Genomic DNA, 19,807 nt, shown 5'->3' with positions numbered 1-19,807 from the left:
CTCAAGCGTCACCGTCACCTCCATGGTCACCCCCTCCGCCGCCGGCAAAGAAGCGGAAACAGCCGCCGGCAAAGAAGGTAGCTGCACCGGCTAAGGAGCCTCCAAAGAAGAAGGAAAAGGAGAAGAAAACTAAGGAGGCTCCTATTAAACCCTGGGACATGAGCATTGAAGAATGCGATCGAATAACTCAAGAAAGAGTTAAAGAGCACTTCAAGCCGAAGCCGAAGCCGGAGCTCGAGAAAGTGATAAATCCGATAGATTTGAAATTTTTTAAGGGAATGTGCGAAGCAAATAAGAGAAAATTCATTCCGAGAGACCCCCCTTCAGACTACGAACACACAATTATCAAAACTACTGAGAAAAAGAAGAGACAATCAAAGTCGTCGTCGTCCGACGTTCCACAGCTCGGAGACCAAAAGAAACAATCAATAGAGCCTCTCGTAGTGGGACAGACGACGCAACAAAAAGACTTTGTTACATTTTTGAAAGAATCAAACCTGACGGCGGCTCAGATTGCAGGGGGAGAAGATATTCTAAAGGCCGATGTGGTCGTCAAATGGACGTACGAGATCGGCAAAACTCTTGTACCCCCCGAAGTAGTGTCCGTGCTTCCAACGCAAATGTATAAGCTGCACCAGCACTACATGCGTGCGATGGCCGATTGCATCTTCATGCAGAGCGCAAAGATTAAAGATGACGATTTCTTACGGGGGGAGGCCATTATATGGATAAACTGGGAAGAAATTTACCAACTATTCCATCAGGAGGCCCTCGACATCTCTATGGTCGGCTTGTGGGTTCTGTAAGTATTTTACTCTCCTTACGTATTGTTTTGCATGATCTCAACATACTGATCCCTTGATTTATTCGGTATCATGTAGAATGGAGATACAAACTTGCAGGAGAAAGGGATACTCTCACCTCGGCTTCATCGACCCAATTACTTGTAATTGGAGGATTCTACGCGACACTGCCGATGAGCTATACCAAAACTTGTTCAAGTAAATAAACGTTCATCACAACAAGCAAATGATATTGTTTCCTTACAACTTTGCGTGAGTGATTCCTTCCGTCTAACTCTTTCTATTCTATAATCGAATTGTTTAAACCTTAACTACCAAGAACTGCCTCTGTATAATCTTGCAGTGAACACTGGGTCCTAATTGTCATAATTCCCGAGAAGAGCCTACTCGTGGTTATGGACTCATTGAGGAGACCTCCAGAACAATACAAAAATCTTCTTAACATGATAAAAAAGTAATTCTATCACTACTCCGTTAATGACCGATAATTTGAATCACTTTGTTACTTGACTATAATTGTTCTAATCATGCACAGGATTTGGAAACAATTCGCTAAAAATCATCCAGGCAAATTTGACAAGGAATTGAAGATCAAGACAGATTTTGCGGTACGCACTTGGATGATTCGTTGCACGATTAATTAGTTTTATTATATATTCATGTAAATACATGATAATTTCTTCTCTCTTAAAGTGTATGAGGTAGAAACAAGGCACTAATTTATGCGCATACTATGTATGCGAGAACATCCATGGTCTGGTAGGTCCTCCAAAGGGCTGGACAGATTGGGAGGAGGAAGTAAGTAAAAAACTTGTTAATATTTGAACTCGTATTTTAATTAGTCAAAATTAATTATCCCCTTTTTCCATAGGTCGAGGAGATGCGCGATAAATTCATACCGGAGGAAAAGTTTATGGCGATTCAAGAACAATTGTCCGGATTTATTGTTGAGCAATTCCTCGATACAAAAGGCGAATTCTACTATGATGGACTATCTAATATTGACAATCGCAGCAAATATGATAATATACGCGTATATATGTAATTAAGAACGAATATAGCTATGTAAATATATATATGTGTGTGTATGTATTAAATTTCTATTTATGAGTATGTATGTATTATATATAAGCACTCCAATAATATATATGTGTATATATATATTTATATAATATTGGTCCTAGACATTTTCATATGTAAAGGAATTCACATGTATAGATATGTGTATACATATACATATATATAAAAGTGAATTAATTTATATATGAAAACTATCTAGGACAAATATTATATAAGTAACTATATATATATTAGTGGAGATCATACACACTGAATTCCAATACATAAGTTTAATTAAAATACAAAAGTATAATTGAAATAGAAAAAGAATTGCGAAAAGGAAAACAGAAAAAAGGGACCTTTTGTCCCGGTTGGTAACACCAACCGGCAAAAGGGTGCGCCAGCCACGTGGCGCTGGCTGCACCTTTTGTCCCGGTTGGTGTTACCTTTTGTCCGGGTTGCCAGAACTGGGACAAATTAGCCTTTCTGTAGTAGTGTTTTGGTGAGACTCTTGATCGGAAACGCTTTGCTTCCACTTGTTTTTGAGCTTCGCTAATCATCGTTGAATCGTTGTACTTAGTGAAGAAAGTTCTTTTGCAAGTCTTTTCAGAAAAGTTTTTTTACGCTTTGGTAAATGGGCGCTTTCATTTCGTGCTGTGTTTTTGCTCGAGTAGGTTGCTTCTTGTTTGCTTCCACTTTGCGTCGAGCTTTTTCTAATTGTTGTTAGGGTGCGCAAGTTGATTTGTGTCACTATGGCGATTAGAACTTAGAAGACAGGCATGTCAGATTGAATTTGGGACATAGACTTATTCTCATTGAAGAAATTTTTTAAAAAGTTCCCATTCACTCCCCCTCTCTAGTCGGTGGTCGCCCATTCCGGTCCTTCATGAAGAAGGATACATGACCAACTCCACCTAGAAGTTTTGTACTGATAGAGATGCCTGACTGACTATAATTAAGGAAACAGTTTAATTTATTCCCTTCGAGTATCGTCAAAGTCCGAATAACCCTCTAAACTATAACTTAGTTCGATTTACCATCTAAACTATGTCATCTAGTTAATTTTACCCTATAATGCAATTTACCTTTTTTGTTCTCCATACAAAAGTTGAATTTAATTTCAAATTTTTTAGAGTAGTAGTGGAAATCACAGTGCGTATTATTTTTTTTTAATTTTTTCATCAGTTTTCATATAATTTTGAACTCTAATGATTAAAATTATTAAATATCCTTACCTATAAAAATAATTATAAAAAATTATGATGTATTTTTCGAACATATATTATGATGTGTACTATCATCTTATAAAATTTTAATTTAAACTCCACCTAGCATGGGTGTTCTAGAAAAAGAAAACCACCTATGCATGGAGAAATGAAAAGGACAACCGGACAAGTTGTATTAGGTGGTAATTTAAACTAAATGACATAGTTTGAGGGTTAAAATGTATCAAACAATAGTTTATGGGTTTGCCGGACAATAGCTATAATTGAAGGGAGTAATTTAGACCTTTTGATTTCATTAACTAACTAGTACTCCTGATTATTCTAGATACCGTCGCGCTGCATTTTTGTGATCAAATTTCCAATCGCAGGAGTATACAATATCATTTTCTATGTCGTCAAAGCAACAGTATGGTTTCGAACCTCATTATATGCAGCGGCATCACTGATCACTGATTATTAAACATCCTAAGTGAAAGTGATCTGACGGCAAAGCTGCCCGATGAACAGCGGACTGTCCTCGTAATAACCAGCAGCTGAATACTCCTCCCTATCCAATCATGGCAGGCGTAGAATGCCGATTATGGCGACATACGTTACCTGAATACTGCGATACGGATACACGATGCGGTGATACTCCGATACGCCATTTTTCCAAAAACATCGATACGGGAATACACAGATATATATTATATTTATATTTATAGAAATATATAATAGAGATAAAATAAAAATGCATACATAATTAATAAACATAGCTTAAAATGTTTTTTGGAGTGTTTGATTGCTTAGTACTTGATATAATAATACATTTATGTTACATGTATTGAGGGTATATATTTAAGGAAAATGAGCGGATTAGGTTTTCAAGTGTCAAAAAGGAATAAAAAGTACCAACAAAGTATCCATATTATTTTAAATATTAATAAAATACCCGATACTTGTCCGATAAGTATCGAATGCGTATCAGTGTCCGGTAAGTATGGGAGGAGTATCGGTATGTGATAAGTATCCGTGCATCGTAGATGGCGACCACTAGTAGGATCAAGCCTTTCAGTTGGAAGGTAACCCAGCTGAAACTAAAACTGGAGGTGGCTGCATTTTCTGGTTCAGGTCACTGTTGGATGCGCTTGATAAAACCAGAGCTAGCTGGACCCATGCGCTTTTGCCTGTCGTCTTAAATTAACTCCTAAAAGTTAACACTCTTTTCCGGTGGCTTCATAAAACCAGAAAGGGATAACACAGCTAACCCACGTACGGTTCCCTATATATGCTAGCAAAGTCAGCGCATCGTTTTATGCGCCACATATCGGTTTCATGCCGAAAGCATGTGGTTGGCGATAAACTAAAGTTCTCAGGATTTCGAGATCGATGCAATGCGTCCTAATCTGTACTGTTTTGGACATCGAGATTTCCGATCTTTTTTAGGCAATCTAAGTGGGTGTGTTTAGGCCAATACCAATGGTAGTTTCATTTTGTTGTTTCCAAGAATGTCACATCACCAAAATAATGCAAACGAAACCTTGGATGAAACTCACATCTACAATGTATTGTTTCATGTTTGTTATTTCATACTCTCATCCTATTTAATTCTAAGACTCATCAAGTGTTGGTAACTCTGCATACATAGTTTTATCTAGATAAAAATCATTTCATCTCTCTCCTCATTAAAGCAGTGCCATCATCTAAAATGGTAATATGTCACCCTATTTAATGTACATGACACTACTACAAAAATTATTTTCCGAGGCGGTCAAAAACTATTAATAGAGGCGGGCAACCCCAACCGCCACGGTAAATGACTTATTTACCGAGGCGGTTTTGCTACCCGCCTCGGTTAATCGAATAAAAAAACTAAAAAAAGGAAAGCCCACCGAGCCTATCTGGGCCCGCCGAGCCCATCACGCCGTCGGCGCCGGATCTGGTGGCACTTGCGCCGCCAGGGACCGGATCCGCCGACGGGGGCCGCGTGCCGAGCCCCCATGGCCAGATCCGCCGGGACTGGCCCCTGATCCACGCCGAGAGAGAGAGAGAATGGAGGGAGGGAGGAGCCGCCGCCGCCATGGGGAGGTCCGGCTGCCACCGGAGGAGGGGCCCGGCCCCGCATGCCGCCGCCGCTGGAGTAGGGGGCTAGGTCCCGTGCGACCGCCGTGGGGAGGTCTGGCCGCCGCCACCGGAGGAGGGGCCCGGCCCCGCGTGAGTGCTTGAGGGAGGAGGTGGAGTGCGTGAGGCGGAGGGAGACCGAGGAGTGTGTGCGCCAGCCTAGAGAGAGAGGGAGAGAGAGAGACTGAGAGAAACCCTAAGGCCTCTAGCTATTTATATTCATAGAGACTAATTAGGTCTGAGTGGGTTGGGCCTAATTTTTTGGAGACGGACACCTTACATATGTCTGCCTCCATAAATGATTAACGGATGCAGTTATAAATAACTACCTCGGTTAATAAAAAATAACGGCCTCGGTTAATCTGAGGCATTAACAGAGATGGTTAAAAGCCCTTTCCGCCTCTGAGGCAATTTTGAAGTGCCTCACAAAATAGAATTTTATAGTTCTGTCAAACTTTCATGAAACCTCCACTGGGACTGGCTTTATACATGAGAATGTCATGGACATTAATTTTATTGACATGACAGCCTTATTATGAAAAGAGAGGATGGAGAGTGTCATGGAATGCGAGAGGAGTATCATCACTCCTCCAGCTCAATTGTCTAGTTTAATGTCTTGGTAATTGTACCGATGACACTCCCACTAAGACTGGTTGTTCGTGGTCCTTGATTGGACCGCGATGTCACATGCACCCCTAAAGGACAGTTCCTTGATTAGGACGCGATGTCACATACACCCCTTAAAGGACTCGATCGTCAGTTCCAGAGGTTAAAATACACTTGGCATTTGGGTTTATATATTGGTAAACCTCAACCTTATTATTCTCATTTACCTCATCACAGCTAGAAAAACGCCCATTCGTCCCACAAGGTTAGTACCGGGCAGTCTTTACCCGGTACTAAAGATGGCACAAAGACATTTTGGTACCGGCTCCAAATTTAAGAACTTCTGGAACTATTTTAGTACCGGACCAAGACACCAGCCGGTACTAAATATCACTTTTTAGTACCGGCTGATGTTTTTGCCTGGTACTAAAATGGCACGGCCATTTAGTACCGGTCAATGACACTACCCGGTATTAAATGGTGACATTTAGTACCGGTTGGTCTCTTGGTCCGGTACTAAATGGTGCTTCACGGGTTACTTCAAAAGGAAAGCATTTCCCACCCAGTCACATGTGATGCGTAGGTGGAATGGTAAGAAAACTTCGTGGGAGGCTAGAGATCGTGGGTTCGAATCCTCTCATGATCGCGCATGCGCATTTACACGGGCCTCCAGGAAGGTTTATTCTTTTTCTAGGTGGGTGGTACCGTAGCGACCGGTACTAAACAGGGAACTGTTTAGTACCGGTCCGGCGGTACCGGTTGGAGCAACCGGTACTAACCAAGCCATATGACCGGTACTAATAGGAGTTTTTCCCATGCCACCCTCCTCTCCCCTGATTCCTGCATCATTCTTTGTGGAAATAAATTGGGTACAGCAGGGCTGCCTGCGGCTCCTTCTGTGATGATTTCCCTGTTTGGCAGGGCTCCACGGTGCAAATCGCACCGGCTCCAGGAGTGGAGCAGGCGCTGGAGCCGCTAGCGGTTTTCAAAGGCGAGGAGGAGGCATGTTTTCGTGGCTCCAGGCGTCTCCGCCTACTCCCGTCCCGCAATGCCCCTCCACGGCACACCCAGCGCACGGAGAAAAAAAAGCGACACGTCTCTATCCCCCCGCGGACCTCAGGCGAAAACAGGGGAACCATCCGCTCCGGGACCGGCGGCGGCGGCGCGTAGGGAGGGCAGGGGCAGCAAAATCGACGGGAGGACGGCTGCTGTGACCCCTCCGCCGCCGGTCCGCGTCCCGTTGGCCGGCACGCCGCCGCGGGAGGAGGTGATCGGGGGCGGCCGTGGGCAAGGGCGGCGGGAGGAGGTGGCTGCGGGCCCCCGCTGCGGCAGGAGGTGGCCGGCGGCGGCCACGGGCAGGGGCGGCGGCGGGAGATGGCCGCAGGCCGTCGCTGCAGAAGGAGGTGGCCGAAGGCGGCTGTGGGCTGGGGCGGCGGGGGAGGTGGTGGCTGCGACGCCGCTGCGGGAGGAGGTAGCCGGCGGCGTTCACGGGCAGGGGCGCGCGGGGAGGAGATTGCCGCGGGCTGCCGCTACAGCAAGGAGATGGCCGGTGGCGGCCATGGATGGGGCGGCAGGGAGTTGGGCAGGTTGGGGGAAGCGATGGGAGGAAAGGGAAGGAAGGAAAGAAAATGAAAAGGAAAGAAAATGAAAAGAAAAGAAAATGAAAAAATAAAATAGAAAAGGAAGAATATTATGGACATTTTACTTTTTCTATGTACTTTAAACAATTCGGTGGAGCTGTTTTGCCAAACGTTTTATAAAACGGCTCCAGCTCCACCAAAGAAACCGCTCCACCTCTGGAGCTGGAGCCGGAGCTGTTTTTGAAAGAGCCGGAGCCGTGCCAAATAGGCCCTGGCAGTAGCTGGCGTGGTTCCTAATGGGACCCATACGCTTCTCTAAACATAGGAAGCATAAAATGAAGAAATCCGTTGTAATTTTGGCCCACTGCTCAGGATTGCAGCCTCTCCCGGCACTATGGCCCTCAAAAGTCAAAATCAACGGACCATTCCACGGTTTACGTCTTGGTTTCAACGGTCAGTGGTCCCCCACGGCCCTCAAAAAGTCACCTCTGCCTTGACTATTCCACGCGCAAACTTGTGCCCACATACTTCCCTGTTCCCTCCTTATCTACACGCACGCTACAGCACCGATCTAGCTCCACTGCACCGCCGCCGGCCGCCGTCCAGCACCACGGCCGTCGTCCTTCCCACTTCTTGCCGCTGAGTGAGCCACCCTCGCACATCGCAGCCGCGCGCTGTGGCCTCTAGTCCTCCCTCGGCACCACTGGCTAGTGGCTAGTTCGATCACTTCACTACCGCCACCACAGCTACGGCCTCAAGGTTGGTCTGGTTCCCGTTTGGCCGGCCACTACTCCTGAATCCTGATGGTCGATCCAAGCAAGCGCAGCTCGGATCCGGGCTGCCTTTGAGCCTCCGGCGTTCAGTTCCAGCTCGATCTAAGCTACTCCTGCAGGATAGATCTCGGTTCTCGGCCGCCTGCGCCACAACCACTGTGCAGTGGTTTGCTCGGCAAGTCGGCATCTCACCAGTCACCAGCTGGGGGTGGTAATCCGGCCCGTCGATAAGGCTGGCTGGGAAGGAGAATCAGGGTCACAGTTATGGAGTTCGCCACGAAGCCGATGATGGAGTTCGCCTGGAGGTCAATGGGCACCCTCCTCCCCAAGCTGGTCCGGCTCCTCAAGGAGGAGTACCACCTGCAGAAGAGCGTCAAGGACGGGGTCAAGTTCCTCATCGCCGAGCTCGAGAGCATGCAGGCTGCCCTCGAGAAGGTGTCCGACGTGCCGGCCGACCAGCTCGACAAGCAGGTCAAGCTTTGGGCCAGGGACGTCCGGGAGATGTCCTACGACATCGAGGACAGCGTCAACACCTTCCTGGTGCGCGTGGACGGCAAGAGGCAAGCAGCCAGGCCGCTCAGCATCAAGGGGATCGTCGACAAGGGCCTCGATTCACTGGCCAAGACCAAATCCCGGCACAAGATTGCCGCCGACATCAAAGAGATCATGGGGCATGTCCGGGAGGCCAAGGAGCGGCGGTACAGGTACAATGTTGATGGGCTTGTTGCTAAGCCTTTGGCGACGTCCATCGATCCTCGCTTATCTGCTCTGTTCAAGAAAGTGACTGAGCTCGTTGGCATTGGGAAGACAAGGGATGAGCTAATAAGGATGCTGTCTGAAGGAGATGATGTGTCCAAGAAAAAGCTCAGGGTCGTCTCTGTCGTTGGAATTGGGGGATTAGGCAAGACAACTCTTGCTAAAACAGTGTATGATAAGCTTAAAGTGGAGTTTGAGTGCTCAGCGTTTGTTTCTGTGAGCCATAGCCCTGACATGAAGAAAATCTTCAAGGACATTCTCCTTGAGCTAGACAAGGACAAATATGAGAATATTCATAACACAACAAGGGATGCAAAGCAGCTCATTGATATACTACATGAATTCCTCGGCAACAAGAGGTACACATCAGTACATCACCCACATAATGCTAAATAATCAGATTAACCTGAAGTGTTTTGATATGTGGAAGGTTTAAAGTGAATAAATTGGATTGTCTTGTTTACATCGCAGAATCACATACTTTCCTCTTTTTTTTTCTCGAACACGCAGGAGAGCTGCGTATCATTATATTGATAGAAGAAGAAAAGAGTCATACATAGACCCAAAACACACCCCACACACCTCTTAAGACCTTTGCTAATAATCACCTGTTAACTAAAAACACTACGACCAACCCACACCTCTAGCCCTCACCCTGGATAGCAAGTAGGGTAAGGCCCCTGGCTCCTGCCAAGCTCCACAGGTGCGCTTCTTCAAAGGCCAGTGCGATGGCCGCAGCGACACTCGGGCTGGCCCCGTTAAAAACACAGTTGTTTCAGTGTCTCCAAATGCTCCATGCTCCAAGAATGACTAGAGAGTTCAGACCTTGCCTTAAATCCCCCGCGCCCGATGCTTCCACTTTCTCCCACCAATCATCAAAACAAATGTCTTGTGGCTGAGGGGCAAGTGCGGTGAGGCCAAACCGCTGGAAGAGAGAGAACCAGAATTGTCTTGAAAACACACACCCGACAAGCAGATGTTGGATATTTTCTTCCTCTTGATCGCACAACAAACAACTGGTTGGATGAGGGAGGCCTCGTTGAGCTAGCCTGTCGGCTGTCCAGCAGCGATTGTGGGCGACCAGCCATATGAAAAAACGACATTTGGGAGGAGCGTGAGACTTCCATATTCTCTCTGCAGGTCTGAAGTAAACATCACCCTGGAATAGGACCTCATAGGCTGATTTTGCAGAATATTCTCCTGAGTTAGATAATCTCCAAATGTGTTTATCAGGAGTCCCAACTTGCAGTTCAACCAAACTGATTAGGTCCCAAACCTCAAGGAATTCCAATAATCCTTCCACCGAAATTGCACCCTGGATATCTTCTAACCATTTTTCATTGGTTAGAGCCTCCCGCACCGTCCGCTTATTAGCCCTTCTATTGGAAACTAAAGCAAACACCCTGGGTGCAAGCTCTTGTATGCTATGGCCGTCTAACCACCTGTCCTTCTAGAACAAAGTATTTGTCCCATCTCTTACTTCAGTAATGACAGCCATGGAAATGAGACACTCCACATCTTTGCTGACCTGGATAGGCAGATTTGCCCAAAGGCTTGTTTGGTTCCGTTTTCCTGAGCCATGGCCAACGTGCTCTCAAAGTACAGTTCAGTCTTTTCAGATCCGAGATACCCAGCCCCCCAAGCTCCAGATGTCTGCAGACTTTTGGCCAGGAAATTAAACAATGTCCACCTCGTGCTTCTTTCCTTCCTCGCCAGAGAAAACCTCTTCTGATCTCATCGATGGCGCTTTTATTGCCCAGTTCGGTAGTTCCATCGCCATAGCCACATAAACCAACATTGCTGTCAGGACAAACTAAACCTGTACCACTCTCCCTGCCCGGGTCATGAGGTCCGCCTTCCACCCCGGCAATTGGTCTGCTATTCGGTCAATTATTGGCTGAAGTTGCTCCTTAGTCAACTTCTTGATAGTAAGTGGCAGTCCTAAATATTTGCATGGGAAATCTTGCACTTCACATGGCAGCAGGTTTTATATGATGGCCATGTCCTCTTCAGCACACTGTATTGGCAGCACGTTACTCTTCTGCACATTAGTTTTCAGCCCCGACGCATCCCCAAACAGCTGAAGCAATTGTAGAGTTAGATTAATATCAGCTGCTGCCGGCCGGAGAAAAATAGCCACATCATCTGCATACAAAGAAATTCGATGCTGAATTGGTCGTGAAGAGAGTGGCTGTAATAGCCCAGCTTCAGATGCTCTTGTGACCAGCCAGTTCAGCACGTCCATCTCTAGGATGAACAACATCGGTGAAAGAGGATCACCTTGACGAAGCCCTCTCTTGTGCTGAATAAAATCTCCTAGTGTGCCATTCAGAAGGACTTGAGTAGAGGAAGAAGTCAGGAGAGCACACACCAAGTCCCGCCATATAGACCCAAAGCCGAGTTTCCTTAGCACCTCCAAAAGAAAAGCCCAGGAAACCGAATCAAATGCTTTTGTGATGTCCAATTTAAGAAGGATCCTTGGTTGTTTTTGATTGTGTAGGAATTTCACTGTTTGTTGCACCATCATAAAATTGTCTTGGATGAACCGCTTTTTAATGAAAGCGCTTTGGTTGGGCGAGACCATTTCATCAAGGCGGCCGGCAAGTCTGTTAGCCAGGACTTTAGTCACCAACTTAGCAAAGCTGTGCACCAGACTTATGGGTCTAAAATCTTTCACCAGATCTGCATCAGGTTTCTTTGGGAGTAAAGTGATGTATGCTGAGTTCAGCAGCCACAAGTTCCTGCAATTCCTTCCCCAAATTCTATGTAGGGCTGCCATAATATCTTCCTTAATTATCGGCCAGCAAGCCTTATAGAACCTGCTAGTGAACCCATCCGGTCCAGGAGCTTTGTCTGACGGTAAATCCTTGATGGTCTGCCACACTTCATTCTCATCAAAAGGAATATCCAGGGCTTCTAGATTATGGTTTGGGATGTCTAGGTGATTTGTAACAGTACTATATCATCAGTATGTTATTTCCGAAAATTAGTGTTCTGCCACCTATATATATGCCCATTTATGCTATAACTTCTCAGTGATATCTAAATGAATATGCAAATAAAATAAGTCCTGGAAAGCTTAGTACATTATCATTTCAAGTAAATATTAAAGTGAACATTAATTTTGATGGAGCAATGGTACTTGATTCCTGAAGGTCTTATGATAATTCTTTATAAGTTAAAAAAAGTTGCCATAGATTCCCCAAAACAATATTTTTTTAGCAGCTGTGTTTCCTTTTAAAATGTTCAAATGACTCATTGTCAGTCCACGGAGTGTTGATATGTAATTCATCAAACTAATCAATCTTGTTAGTGTCCCGATACCGAAGAGGGATAAAAAAGAAAACAAAACTCAACAAAGAAGCTAGACTCTTCCTCTGTCCACTTGCAGTGTACCTTGTTATTATCGATGATTTATGGGATAGGCGTTGATAACACGTATACAGTTAGTTTTAATACTAACTCATCTATTGCATGCCACATTAATAGGTACCTCATTGTTATCGATGATATATGGGATACACAATCTTTAGAGACAATTAGACTGGCTCTCGATGGGAATAGTTGTGGAAGCAGGATAATCACAACTACTCGTAAATTTGAAGTTGCCACAGAAGCTGGTGATGTCTACCATCTGAAGCCACTTTCGTACGGTAACTCCAAAAAATTATTTTATACAAGGATATTTGGTGGTGAAGGAAAATGCAATGAAAACAAACCAGATGAGGTGTTGGATAAAATTTTGAAGAAATGTGGTGGTGTACCATTAGCTATAATTACAATGGCTAGTTTGCTTGCTGGTAAACCGACAGAGGAGTGGTCTGAGGTCTATACTTCTATTGGTTTCAGCCGTAAAGACAACTGGCATGCAGAAAATACTATGAGGATATTGTCTTTTAGCTACTACGATATGCCTTCTCACCTAAGGACTTGTTTATTGTATTTAAGTGCTTTTCCAGAAGACTACCCAATCTATAAGGATCAATTGATATGGAAGTGGATCGCTGAAGGTTTAATTCCAGGGGAACAAGGAGTTGGGTTATTTGAGCTTGGAGAGAGATACTTCAATGATCTCATGAACAGAAGCTTGATACAACCATTGGGGACTGCGGACTATGGCACTGTAAATGGTTGTTGTCTTCATGATATGATGCTTGGACTAATCCGTTCTTTGTCGCATGAGGAGAACTTTATTACTATATTGCATAAAGGGCAGTATGACACATTAGTGCAAAGTAGTACACGAAGGCTGTCCCACCACAAAAGACCTGTGAATCACAGTTCTGAGTCTCAGATGTACTTGGCACACGTCAGGTCATTTTCCGCATTTTTGTGTGGTATTGAGAAGATGGTGCCACTTTCAAACTTTCAAGTTTTACGTGTATTAGCTTTGGAAGAGTGTCAATTCATGGAAGGTTACCGTCTCACTCATCTTGGGGAGCTCCTTCACTTGAGGTACCTTGGACTAGCATATACACCGATATCTGAGATCCCAAAAGAAATAGAAGCACTTCAATTTCTGCAGACACTAGAATTGGTAGGCACTGGCATTAAAGAATTGCCATCCAGCATTGGCCTTTTGACACAAATGGTGTGCCTGCATGGTGATCGTTCCACAACAAGAATACCAAGAGATGGGATCATCGGAAAGATGACATCACTGGAGGAGCAGTGCGTACACCCTGCCGCTGTCACTGACAACGATGATAACAAGTCTGCAAGGCAATTTGTGAAAGAACTTGGGAACCTGAAGGAATTAAGGGTACTTGATACCGTTATAGATGGGCTGGATGAGAGTATGGAGGAAGCTTTACTCGAGTCTCTGCAGAATCTAAGGAAGCTCCGGTATCTGGAGATCAGTGGTCGACCATGGGGAAAATCTTTGAGATTGGAGGCTCCTGGTTTCATACTCCCTCGAAGTCTGCAACATCTGTGGTTGTCAGGTTTAACGTTCTCCAACCTGCCGACATGGATAAACTCCTCTCTTCTTCCAAACCTCTCTGTGTTGTGTGTGTTTGTCGACTCTATGGACTATCGGGACATGAGAATCATTGGGAAATTACCAAAGCTCTACTACCTCCAACTGTACACAGAGTCGACATTTGTTGTATATGGTGGTGATGGCTACTTCCAGAAGCTGAAGTATTGCCAGTTGGGCATGGGTGTTACTGCCATGTTTAGGGAAGATAAGTCTGGAGTGCCAGTCATGCCATGCCTTGAAGTTCTTGACTTCAGTATCTCTGTTCGGCGCTCGATGGATTTCTGTTTTCATCATGGTCAGGGGATATCATTCATACCTGTGGTGATTGGGTTGCACTTCATCCCTTCACTGCTAAAGGTGAAAGTTAGAATCTCATGTCAGGATGCTTTGCGTGCAGAGGTGGATGACACAGAGAAAGTTCTGAGGAAAACAGCCTACAAGCATCCTAATTGGCCCTACCTTGAAGTGGAAAAGTTCTGTGAAGATAAAATGATCACATCTGTTGAAGATCAATCCTGGGTAAGTTTGTGGTTTTTTTCCACTTGTACTACTATATTATTATAGTTTAATACTCACCTTATTATGTAGGGGCTGGAAACACCTTTTCTGAAAATATAGTTTAGTACTATTGATCCGTTCTGTTTCATACTATATTTTAGGTGCTTACATTTTAATAGGGATCCCTGGAGTTTTCTTATTATTCAGAGTACTTGTTAATTTTGATTCCCGGAGTGCATACATTTTAAGTTTGTAACCACAATATATTTTGTGGGAATGTCACCACAATGTATGGAAACAAGTATTGGGTGATTGTCTCTAGATGAAAAATGATTCATCAGTTTTTTGGTCAAAATATTTTCGTAAATGAAACTTTACCAAGAGTTATTACAACTAATTCATTTTAATCTGTAAGGATCAACTAGCCTTGAACAAGAACACCACCACGTCCTCATTCAAGAATAGAAACAACAGAAATGATTGGTGCTAGTGGAGGCCAGCATCCAACATATACAGGTCACCTGGCTGCTTGATGCAATGATGTCTCGGTGCATCATCGTGTCGATCAAGTCCTTGCTTGCTAGCTCTGATGGCAACGGTGGCTCATCGCACGTTAGCCCTTATCGGTATAGGTGACTTGAGAACAAACCAACAGGAAGAGTTGCCCACCAATTAAGGGCCCTATTCTGAACGACAGCAGTTAGAAGAATTCAACCTTAAGAAGGGCCACTACTCTAGAATCTACAAACAATAGCTAATATCCATGGACCTGAAAAATTTTCAGCACTTTTGATTTTAGGGCATTAAAAGTTAAGATGCTCTTAAAGTTAATAATTTAGCATAGTGTTTAACTGAATATAGTGTTCAAATGGCAATGGTCTTCATGCCAAGTACGACAAATCCCGAGTCATTTTAGTACAAACAAATCTTGATTTTTGATTCCTTATTGGTAAGCCTGAAATGTTTTTACAAATCTGTGCATCAAATGACACATCTAATTAACGGACTACATGAGAATCCCTATGTTGCTAGTGAACGTAGATGGCCATAGGTAACAGGCATCAAGTCTGTTGATAGAGCTGGGTTACTATGATGTTTTGATATAGGTGATGGGCAATTCCCGTTACCTATAAGGAGTCACTGGTAATTGGCAACAAACAATATGACCTTTACAAGTGTGCAATTACCAGTGTCCCACCCGAAGTTGTAGGTAACAAGTAAAGAATGTTGTTCGTTACCTATAATTGGAGAAAATGTAACAACCATCTTCTTCACCCTTTACCTATAACCGAGAATTTTAATGACGGTGCTGCTATGTGCTAATGGTAAGTAAGATGAGGTGTATGGTTGTCGAATATATCTTAAAAGTTGTTATCATGACTTAGTTAGGCAGGCTATATGATTTTACATTAAGCACAGATCTCGGTTGATTAGCTTTATTTTAATAAGCCAAGCCTAGGACATCCTTACATATATATGTGTGCGTGCTTTGCAAGCTATAATCAATTGATTACTTCTTAGCCATACTTTCATGATATCCTGTGCCCAGGTTAACACCCTGATTCCCCTTCCGTTCTCCTAGTGCACCGTTCTTCGGTTCTTGTCTGCCCGCACACCGGCCTCCTGCTGTTGCTCCTTTCAAAAGTGACTGAATAAGATCTATACCAAACAAAACCTGACGATCATGCATGGAATCCACTAGAACTGTAATACCAAGGTCCAAAGGCTACATTTCAAAATTATAATAGTGCAAGATTGTTTTCATTTGGAAATTAATTATTATATTTTTCAACAAGTAATAGGAAATTTTATCATACTTCGAAAAATAGTTTTGCATAGGTGATACATTTTTTAGGCCCTTTTCTTATTCGGATAGTATATCCAAATCCCACAACCAATGCAAATACCAAATTGCTGAAAACGTACTGATTTCAATTTTCTTCTCAGGCTTTGATGGACTTCCGTGACGTAATTGATTATCATGTCCATGTACGGGAATTAAATGATATTGGATATGCATTGGACTTTACAAGTTTGGGAAATTTCCCTATACTTGAGAAAGTCAATGCTTCTATCAACTGTGAGGATGCAACGGCTGATGAGGTGGAGAGAGTGGAGGCTGCGATGCGGGATGCAGTCGAAGCTCATCCGAACCATCCAGTGCTTCAAGTGGAAAGGCATGGTACAGAAAAAATGAAAGTATCAAATCAGAAAGGTCAAAAGGTACGGGCATGTTCATCTTTCTCCAATCTTATGTAGTCTCGTTACGTTATACTACTTACGGTTCTCTTTTTTACGATTCAAGCCGGTGGATCACCAATTCCTGATGCTTCCACAAAAAATGAGGATGAACTTACCACCGCCACCGACACCACAAACATCAGTCATTATTGCAAATGAGGAAAAAGAATAAACGGTGCACAATTCCACAGCTTAGTATTGCACTTGGATCTGTTCCACATGTGATTCAAGGCTGCTTGTGCATGCAGGTTTGAGCAATATACTCATATAATTGTGTTTCTTCTGGGAAATACGCATGGAAATGAGGTCTATATATGGGACTATGAGTGCCAATGCGTGACCTTTAGGGGCACCTCCAACCCTCTTTAGCTCAAAATATTGTACTAGTTTTCCAAAATATAAAACCTACTGCAAGTAGCAAATTATATTGGCACGAGTCTTGCGTCAGGTCATGACATTTTTTCTAAAACTAGTATGAGGTACATCATTTATGCCCATTACAAGGCATATAAGGCCTTGTTTAGATTCCAAAACACAAAATGCAAAATTTTTATAAATCGCTTGCATGATGTACTAAATGTAGTCAAAAAATAAATCGCATTACACAAATGGACTGTAAATCGCGAGATGAATCTAATGAGCCTAATTAGGGCGGGATTATACGCTAAATTACTACAGTAATGCTACAGTAACAAGCTTTAATGATGGATTAATTAGGCTCATTAGATTCGTCTCGTAGTTTACAGACGATATCTGTAATTAGTTTTGTGATTAGTCTACATTTAATACTTCAAATATTGAAGATTCGCTTCTAAAAACGCAAAAATACAAAATGCAAAGTGAACTAAACACACCCTAAGATATTAAGATGGCGTGGAAATTATGGTTATCTTCTACCACAATTGAAGTCAGAGAATACTGGAGTTTCTATGTTGCTTCGTTTGAGTACAAAGCCACTCTCTGAACACTGCTGTGAATTGTGGTGGTTAGTGCAACTGTTACACATTGAAGAGCGGCGATTCTCTTTCTGGGCACTGTTTTACTCTGCTCCTGCAGTCCTTCTGTCAAGCAAGTGCAGGATTGACACGGCATGGCGCGGGGTGGTGGCAATGCTCTGCCACTTAGTTCACAGAATAGTCAAATGTTTGAAATTTCTGATATCAATCTACAAATATTTTGTTAAATGTTGCACAGCACTATTGCCTAAAAGTGATTGTGACCTTTCATCTGATACCAAAGCTAGAGACAGTCTTAGTTTTCTAGTGGACTTGACCGCACTTGTCAGTTTTCACTTCCAGTGCAATTTGGTAAAGAAGGAAACTCAAGTGTTCAATAGAATTACAGAGTGTGGCTGTCATGAATAACTTGTGTAGATCAGGAAAGTTCACTCATGTTACTATTGTCGTCATTAGCTACAAAAATGTTACTATCGTGAATAAATAAAAGCTTTCTATTACTGGTATACCCACAACCTTTAATTTTCGACACACACTGTCAGACTTTTCTTTCTATGCCACAAGAACATCCATGCACTTAGTGAGCCGTATATATTGAACCATCGCATCCTGTATAAAATGGTAACCATGGATAGCGGATCCTAACTGTTCTCGTGGTTTTTGCTCCTCCTTGCAGGTTCCATAATTGAAGTTGAATGCTCAGCAACCTGAATGATCTGAATGCACTTACAACTGCATCTTCTCAGCAATACCAAGCTGGATGAGGATCACTGATGCAGTTGATGATGTACGGTCTTGCGTCTGGTGGGGACAACTATCTATTTAGTGGAAACTTGACATAAGCCATCGTACAATCAACAACATCTAAACACGGACCTCAATCGTACCCTGCCGGATGAAAGACAGAGTTTGAGATTGCATCCACTTGCCTGTCTTGTCACAGCCCTGATCGGGAGCCGTGCAGAATTAGGGGATTGGGGAATCTGCGGAATTAACGGACGCTGAACCGAAAACAGAGCACTCAATCTCAAAGTCCAGAGTTAGATGAGAATCTCTCTATATATTGGGCTCTGTTGCAGCGACATGAGCATCAGCACGCCCTCGTCCTCCCATGTCAGCAGCTCGAGGAGGTGGCACTTTGAGTCTTTGCGTCATTTGGATGGTTATCGTCGAATCGATTAGGTTTTCATTAATCACGAGAAAAGCTTGTTCAATTTATTTACCTCGCTTAAACTTGTTTGTGCGAGTGATTGGAACTTTTTACTCGTTTTGTAATAAGTGGACTGATTTTAGTGGATAAAGCCGGATAATATCTATTCTTTATCTAAAAAATATATTACTTGATCCTTACGTAATATATCTAATTCAATCTCTAACTCTAACGATGGAGGCCCAATAGTCCTAGTTTCGGCCCAGCCGACTACCCATGACACTACGCACCCCCTTTTTGAGCAGCTCATCCTCGAGCTAGAGTATACCCTTGCACATTATTCTTCTTCTTTTTGAGATTACACTGTATAACTCAGACACTCACAAAGCACGCACACTCACACCGCTATGAAGTATTATGCAAATTCTACCTCTATGAGCATCTTCAAATTCTCGAGATTGAAGAAGTCACCACATATGTCTCGCTGTCGATGAGAATGTCGCCTACCACTGAAAGTACAATGCCATTAAATTTTAGAATATTTGCTATCTCGGAAAGTCGAGCCCAAGATCTGAGGTGCTACCGAGACTCTTATAATCATTATGCTACATGCCATTTCGCCTCTTGCACACTAATACAAATCTGTCAGTTAGAAACAAACCTTTTAAACCCCTGCTTATTGTCGATTACTAATAACACTATTTATTTTTTTAGGAGTAGCTCAAAAGATAACTCGCTTCTACAAAAGGAGCTGAGCTACCATAGTGTTGACCCATCCCGAAAATGCATTTCTAGGAGCGTGATGATGTCACCCCCCGTGGACATGTCCATTATTTTTAGGGGCCTTTAGAAATGCAGATGCATTTAGTGGGGCAGGTGCGCGTCACTGGATAGTGGTGGTATTTCCAGGGTTGGTTGATGGCGTAACCTGCTCCCTAAAAAATGTATTTTTAGGGGCCGGTGATAGCATGACCTGCCCCTACTACAGATGGTCTCACGCAAAAAAAATGATAATCTGATGTTTGTAGCATGCCAAAAATAATTATGCCACTTCCAATACACTTGTCGCTTTAGCCTC

General features: G+C 43.5%; 1 protein-coding gene across 2 annotated transcripts; it reads left to right on the top strand.

Moving 5' to 3' along the window:
- Nucleotides 1-7,880: 7,880 nt before the first annotated feature.
- LOC120644428 (disease resistance protein Pik-2-like) lies at nucleotides 7,881-18,929 on the top strand. Of its 2 annotated transcripts, XR_005663744.1 has the most exons (5): nucleotides 7,881-9,262; nucleotides 12,393-14,403; nucleotides 16,330-16,605; nucleotides 16,688-16,871; nucleotides 18,256-18,929. XR_005663744.1 is itself a non-coding variant. In XM_039921056.1 (4 exons), the coding sequence occupies exons 1-4, from the start codon at nucleotides 8,412-8,414 to the stop codon at nucleotides 18,262-18,264; spliced, it is 3,147 nt and encodes a 1,048-aa protein (XP_039776990.1). In that variant the 5' UTR covers nucleotides 7,902-8,411; the 3' UTR covers nucleotides 18,265-18,911. The 2 variants fall into 2 exon arrangements, 1 of the variants encoding a protein (XP_039776990.1); XM_039921056.1 differs by lacking the exon at nucleotides 16,688-16,871 and having other exon boundaries at nucleotides 7,902-9,262; nucleotides 18,256-18,911.
- Nucleotides 18,930-19,807: the final 878 nt, after the last annotated feature.

The sequence above is a fragment of the Panicum virgatum genome, chromosome 8K (genome assembly GCF_016808335.1).
Source record: "Panicum virgatum strain AP13 chromosome 8K, P.virgatum_v5, whole genome shotgun sequence".
Classification (NCBI taxonomy): Eukaryota; Viridiplantae; Streptophyta; class Magnoliopsida; order Poales; family Poaceae; genus Panicum; species Panicum virgatum.
The sequence above is the reverse complement of the archived record's forward strand: the minus strand, read 5'-3'. Positions and strand labels throughout refer to the sequence as shown.